The sequence below is a fragment of the Elephantulus edwardii genome, unplaced genomic scaffold (genome assembly GCF_000299155.1).
Source record: "Elephantulus edwardii isolate Elephantulus edwardi_28Jun2011 unplaced genomic scaffold, EleEdw1.0 scaffold00135, whole genome shotgun sequence".
Classification (NCBI taxonomy): Eukaryota; Metazoa; Chordata; class Mammalia; order Macroscelidea; family Macroscelididae; genus Elephantulus; species Elephantulus edwardii.
In genome coordinates this window covers 5,955,856-5,963,423 of record NW_006399885.1, presented here as the reverse complement: position 1 = coordinate 5,963,423, position 7,568 = coordinate 5,955,856, and the positions used below count along the sequence as shown (strand labels likewise).

The 7,568-nt window shown below is 40.6% G+C and overlaps 1 protein-coding gene across 1 annotated transcript in view; it reads left to right on the top strand.

Moving 5' to 3' along the window:
* MIPEP (mitochondrial intermediate peptidase) overlaps positions 1–7,568 on the top strand; it is a 195,669-nt gene that overhangs the window by 66,414 nt on the left and 121,687 nt on the right. The window contains exons 12-13 of the mRNA XM_006894110.1: positions 865–942; positions 2,149–2,353. Coding sequence (XP_006894172.1) covers positions 865–942; positions 2,149–2,353 — 283 coding nt within the window. The remainder of the gene's footprint in view (positions 1–864; positions 943–2,148; positions 2,354–7,568) is intronic.

The window sequence follows — 7,568 nt, the reverse complement described above, 5'->3', positions numbered from 1 at the left end:
AATGACTAGGGAGGATAAAAGGAGAATTGATGCCTTTGAGCTGTGGTGTTGGAGAAGAGTATTGAGTACAAGGACTGCTAGAAGAACAAACAAGTTCGTCCTGGATAGGGTTAAGCCAGGCTGCTCCTTGGAGGCAAGGATTCTGAAGCTTCATCTGACATACTTTGGACATGTTGCAAGGAGGGACCAGTCCTTGGAGAAGGATGTCATGCTTGGGAAGGTCGAGGGACAGTGCAGGAGAGCAAGACTCTCTGAGGTGGATTGATTCAGTGACTTGGGTATTCAAGGTAGATATGTCGGAGACAGTGCAATTGGCACATGATAGAGCAAGGTTTAGGGCTATTGTACATAGCGTCGCTATGAGTCACAGGTGACTCAAAGGCACATAACAAAAATATGTGTATCTGGTAGCTTAGTGGTATGGAATTTGTTGCCAATCCAGAAGTACACAGTACAAAACCACTAGCTGCTTCATGGGAGAAAGATGGGACAGTCTGCTCTTGTGTGATTTATGCTCTGAAAACCTACTGGAGGGTCAGCTGTGAGTTTGTTCCTATTTGATGGTACATAACAACAACAGCAACAGCTACATGAATGAGCTCTGATGGGTTAGTGCTATGGAATTGTACTGCCAACCCAGAGGCACATGGCTTGAATTCACCAGCTGCTTCATAGAAAAAAGATGGGCACTCCCCTCTGAAAACCTGCTGGAGGGTCAACTATGAATCAGTTCCCATTCGATGATACATAACAGCAACAACATCTCTTTGTGTGTGTGTGTGTGTGTGTGTGTGTGTAATGTTTATTACTTACTTCACAGTCTCTGATGACCCTCTTCATCACTAAATCTATTTTCCCATTTAGGCTGTGGTTCATGAAGCTGAAGGATTATTGGGATACATTTACTGTGATTTTTTCCAGCGAGCAGGCAAACCACATCAGGTGAGTTTGCATTTATAAATTAGTTTATGTCAAAGTGATCAGTAGTTGAGTTGCATTTATGTGGACTTCATATTTCATCCTTGTGTTGCAAATATTTTAGAGGAATTAATTATAATGAATGAAAATATAGACTTGAATCCAGGATAAATTTAAAATGAAGTTTATGACAATAATCACATGAATCTGTATCTGTTACTCTTATCTGGAGTGTTTAACAGTGAAAGTGAGAAGGCTAGGTGATGTTTTAAAGCTCCCTCACGTGTCAGGTAGTGCACTGAGCACCCTATACACATATCTTTTGAAGAATTCGTTATGATCGTGGAAAATAGAGGCACAGAGAGGCTGAGTTACTCAGAATCACACAGCTGGAAGTGCGGGGTTTGGAACCTACACATTCTGACTTGAGTCCCAGCTCTTGACTATGTTGTGGAGGATAGGCTGCCCCGGAAACCATGTCAGACACCTGTTTGTTTCTGTGGAAAAATAGATTGGTCGTTTACTGTATTTGTTGGCTGCTTACCAGATTTGTCAGTCAGCGGTTTGTTTCATACAACTTAATGGGAAATGTTAAACATTAAGTTTATACAAGACAGCACAAATAATAGTCCTCTGTGGTGGTGTAGTCTCTAGGGAGTTGTACTATTGCCTCTCTGAAGTTTCTTTCAGTCCACCAGCCACTTTTTGGGAGAAAGGTGAGCAATCTCCTCTGTTATTATATGTTGTTGTTACATGCTGTTAAAGTCAGAACCAACTCATAATGGACCCTCCAGTTCATTTTTCGAGCTTTGAATCTCATGGGAGAAGATTGCCCTTCTTTCATCCTCAGATCACTGGTGGATTTGAGCTGCCAGCCTTTGGGTTGGAAGCACAACTCCTTACCCATTAAGCCACCAGAGCTTGTGTGATTTCTTGCCCTCCAAAAACCCACTGTAGGGTCAGGGTTTAGTAGTACTGACTCAACTTGGGGAGAGTTTGAGGTTGGAATGAGGAGCCCTGGTGATGCAGTGTTAAGCACTCAGCTACTAGCCAAAAGGTCAGCAATTGGAATTCACCAGCTGCTCCTGTAAAGATGACAGGCTTGGGCACCCTAGGGGCTCTTCAGCCCTGTCAGTGGCTTACTATGAGTGAGAATCAGCCTGGCTGTGGTGGGCTTCGTGTCTTGGTTCTGATGACAGGGTGCACTCTCTTATGTTTTCGGTCATCCAGGATTGTCATTTCACCATCCGAGGAGGCCGGTTAACAGAGAACGGCGACTATCAGCTCCCGGTCGTTGTTCTCATGCTGAACCTTCCCCAGTCGGCAGGCAGCTCGCCTACCTTACTGACCCCGGGAATGATGGAAAATCTCTTCCACGAGATGGGACATGCCATGCATTCCATGCTGGGCCGCACTCGCTATCAGCACGTCACTGGTGAGCTAAGGAGAGGAGCATGGGTTTAAAAGGGTCTGCTATTTTTATTCTTCTGTTTTATTCTAAGTCAGAAGCAAGCCTTTTATTTAGATCATTTGCTCATTTAAAGTAGTGTCTTATGGTCATTTATAGCAGATTAAATATATAAAACCATGGCTATCAATTTATGGTGACCTTCCATTGGATTTCTGAGGCTGTAAATCTTTAAAAGGAGCTTTGCTCATCATTCTCCATTTGAGCGGATTCCAAAGGATTCCAACCTCCAGCCTTCCAGTTACCAGTACACTACATAACACAGTATACCACATCCCTGTCATTGTTCTGTAACCTGATCCACATACATACTTTTTTTCCTGGTTTGCTATTAGTTCTCACCTAGTCTTTGAGAAGTGTTAGTTGTCTGTTTTTGAATTTGTACCATTATGCATCTTATAGTATTTTAGATTTCATTTGTGGGGCCCAGGTGGTGTAACTAGGAGCTCTGGTGGCCTGGAGGGTGGGGAGTTGCACTACACCAAAGGCAGGCAGTTTGCATCCACCACCTGCTTCCGGGGAGGAAGATGGGCCTTCTCCATTTGTGCCTTTTGTAACCTCTGAAACCTTGCTGGAGAGTCAGCTGTGAGTAGGTTTCAACTTGATTGCAGTGACATTTGACTTTTGAGTTTAGTGTTACAATAGAAAGCTCTAGTGGTATAGTGCGTTTTATGTTGGGCTGTTGATCGAGAGGTTGGTAGTTCAAATACAGTAAGCACTTTGGGAGAAAAGATCGGGCAGCCTGCACCTTTTAATATTTACAGCTTTGGGAGCACAGTGGAGGGTAAGCATGAGGTAGAACTGAAGGGAATGCAGTAGGTTTGGTTTGGTTGGTGTGGAGCAGCAGTTAAACGCTTGTCTGCTGACAAAATGATTGGCAGTTTATCCCTAACCAGTGATTCCATGGAGCAAAGACCTGGCCATCGGGTTTTGTTTTTATCTTTGCCTTAACTTGTCCCATCAGTCCATTTGTTCCTCTCAGCCCACCGTGCTTGAGCCTGACCATCTGTATTTATAGAGATTACAGCATAGGAAGCTCTATGGGGAACTTCTGCCTTGTAACACAGGGCTGTGAATCTTTGCAAGTGACTCAGCAACACTCAACAAAAGCACTACGGAATTTAAGTTTACAATGTATTTTGTTAATATGTGCCATTTGAGTCACCTGCAACTTATAACGACCCTATGTACAACAGCTCTGAACCCTGCTCTATTCTGAGCCAACCTTATTTTCTCTGACACACCTACTCCCATTAACCTAGTCACTGAGTCAATATATTTCATCCAGGGTCTTACTCTCTTGAGCTGTCCATCCACCCTTCCAAGCACTGAGAAGAATGGGAGTTCAACAAGTCCCTCTCCAAGGACTGGTCCCTCCTTGCAACATGTCCAAAGTATGTCAGACGGAGATTCAAAATCCTTGTCTCCAGGGAGCATCCTGGACCTGTTTGTTCTCTTGGCAGTCCATGGTATATTCAATACTGTTCTCCAGCAGCACAGCTCAAAGGCATCAATTCTTCTATCACCCTTAGTTATTGTCCAGCTCTTTGATGCATGGCAAGTAATTGTAAAGACGATGGCCTGGATCAGGCACACTTTAGTCTCCAGAGTGACACCATTGCTCTTCAGTACTGTGGAGAGGTTCCATGACTGGATTTTCCTCAGTGCAATTAATCATTTGATTTCCTGGCAGCTGGTACCAAGAGTATTGATTATGGAGCCAAGCAAGCTGAAGCTATTAACAATCTCAATCTCTTCACCACCTATCATGATGCTCATAATTGGCCCAGTGGTGAGAATATTTGTTTTCTTGATGTTGAGCTTTAATCCATATTGAAAGCTATAGTCCTTGATCTTCTGCAGCAAATGCCTTGGGTTTTCCTCAGTTTCAGCAAGTAGGATTGTGTCATCTGCATAATGCAGCCTGTTCATGAACCTACCTCCAATCCTGCTACCACATTCCTTCTCATAGAGCCCACCAGCCTCCTGGATGATCTGTTCCACATGTAGATTGAAAAGATATGGCTATAGGACACATCCTTGGTGTACACCCTTCCTGATTTTGAACCATGCAGTGTTTCCTTACTCTTTTCTGACACCTGCCTCCTAGTCTAAGTATAGGTTTCACATAAGCACAATCAAGTGTTCTCGGATTCCCAATTTTCTCAAAGTCAGCCACAGTTTGTTTTGAGTCACACAGTCAGATTGCATAGTCAGTGAAAAACAGCTATGATCTTACCAATAACTCCTATGCTTATGAAAATTGAATAGTGAATAAGCATGAGAGAAGAAGAATCAGTCCCTTTGAATTATGATGTTGGAGAGAAGTACTGAATATTTATGTACTGAGAACAAACAGGTCTTGTTTGTCTTGGACAAAGTGCAACCACGGTGCTGCTTAAAGGCAAGGATGACGAAACTTCTTCTCACATACTTTGGTCATATTATTAGGAAGGGTCAGTCCTTGGAAAAAGACATCATGCTTGAGAAGTTGGGAGGTCAGGGAAAGAGAGGAAGTCCTTCAACAAAATGGATTAACACAGTGACTGTAGCAATGGATGCAAATCTATCAGGGATAATGAGAATGGCACAGGATAGGGCAACTTCATATCTATTGTTTATAAGGTCATTATGAGTTGTAGTTGACTCAACAGAGACTGAAAACAACACCACTCCTTTTATGAATCTATCATGATTTATTTATTCATTCATCTGTTGCTGGATGCTTTGATTATTTCCAGTTTGGGGTTATTTTGAATAAAGCTATTCAAACATTCTTATGTAACTCTTTTTGTGGACATATGTTTTTCTTGTCTTGGATAAACATCTAAGGGTAAAAATACAGGCTTATGTGTTTAGTTAACTTTCTAAGAAATCTTTTTCAAAAATGATTATAAATAACATTTTTCTACATTTTCATAATACAGAACAGTAGAGTTTGAAGTAAATATTTACTCACAGAAAAGAGCTTGCTCCTTTCTGTCAGGCCATGAGAATGGGAGTTGAATCTCTTTAATTTAATCCGTTTTAGAAATTGTATATTGCTGCCAGTCATGCAAGGCACTCTGGTGGTGTAGTGCTTAGATTGTTGCATTGCTAACTAAAAAGTGAGAGGTTTGAATCCACCAGCCAATCTCAAGAAAAAGATGAGCAGTGTGTTCCCATTAAGCTTTTACAGTTGCAGACACAAGGTGGACAGTCACCTTGAGGAGAAGTTGACTTGTTGGCAGTGGGTTTACCAGTCTTGAGCAAACTTCCGGCGGCTCCCTGTCCCCTACAGTTAGTTGGTCTTTCATTTCAGCATTCTCAGAGCAAAGTGGTATATTTTCATGTCTGTGATATACATATCTGTGGTTAATTGTGTTGAACACCTTTTCATGTTCTTTCTGACCTTTTATGTATCTTTCTTAGTACTTATTGTAGGAATTGTCATATATTCTGGATAGAAATCTTTTTCTGATATGTTTTCCCAAACTGTTAGAGTTAGTGTTTGTGTTATGTATATTGTGTTTCATACAGCCTTTCATTTACATTATATTTTGTTCTAAATAATGAACTTTTTTTTTTACATTGTGTCTTATAAAATTAATCACCATTGACCTATGCCTTCTGCTACCCTATCTTTTAAAATCTCCCTTGGATCTTTCCTAATTCCTTTACTCTCTCCCTCTTCCTATCAACATTTATTATCTTTACAAACACACACACACACACACACACACAGAGAGTAATAATTAGCTTATACATGCTGACAATACCATTGCATTATACAAATTTTTATTTATAAGCCCAATTGAGAAGATGTTCTTGGGAATTCTATCTTTTGAAAGTTTTTGATACTTTTTTATTGGTTAGGTTAAAGCCAGTTTGAGTGTATTCTATAAATGTGTTCCATTTAGCTGACTGTGTTAAAATCTTCTGTACATTATTGAAATTTTGCCCACTTGGAAAGGTGGAGGGTAATGGAAAAGAGGAAGACCCTCAATGAAATGAATTGGCATGGTGATTGCAGTCCTGAGCTCTTGTGTATCAGAGATGGTGAGGATGGCACAGGACAGGACAGGGTTCAGGTCTGTTGTTCATAGTGTTGCCATGAGTTGTATCTGACTTGATGGCACCTAACAACAATAATCAACTTTTGCAGTATGAAATTGACCAAACATGCAATCAAGATAGGTTATTTATAATAATAATCATTGATATCTGGGATGAAAAATTTGGAAACAATGAAGAAGGAATGGTAGATGGAAAATACGGACTTCGTGACAGAAATGAGACTGGACAGTGGTTGAATTATGAATATTCAATGATTTATTAATCTCAAATAATGTTTTTCCCCCAAATAACCTTTTTAAAAAACACAAATGGACACTCATGAATTTCACCTGATGGACTGCACAGGAATCAGATAGGCTGCATCTATGGACAGACGAAGACGAAGCACAGTATCAGCAGTCAAACCAGGCCAGGTGCTGACTGCAGAACACATCATCAGCTGCTCATGTGCAAATTCAAAATGAAGCTGAAGCAAATGAAAACAAATCCACAAGAACCAAAAATATGATCTTGAGTCCGTCCTACCGGAATTTAAAAACCATTTCAGCCATCTATTTGAAGCTTTGAACTTGAATGATAAGAAAACCAGATGAGTTGTGGAATGACATTAAGGAGATCCTCCATGAAGGAACAAAGATCATTACATAAGCAGAGGAGAAGGAAAAGACCAAAATGAATGTCAAAAGGGACTCCAAAAATTGCAGTAGAGTGTTGAGAAGCCAAAATAGGGAAGAGATTCAGAAATTAAAGAGCTGAACAGAAGATTTCAAAGGCCAGCTCCAGAAAACAAAGCAAAGTATCATGAAGGAATGTGCAAAGAGCTGGAGTCAGAGAATAAAAAGAGACAACTTGCTTGGCATTTCTGAAATTGAAAGAACTAAAAACCAAATGAAGCATCTTGTTGCAAGACTGATGAATTCTATAGACTAAATATTGAATGATGCAGGAAGCATCAAAAGAAGATGAAGGGAATGTACAGAGCCACTTTATTAGAACTAATTGGTCAACACAGAAATATTTCCGAAATTAGCATATGAACAAAATGAAGGAAGAATTTTAAGATAGTGGCAAAAAGAAGACCTAGGACGGTGGAAGACCAGTTGAAATGTTTCAACTAAGAGATGCA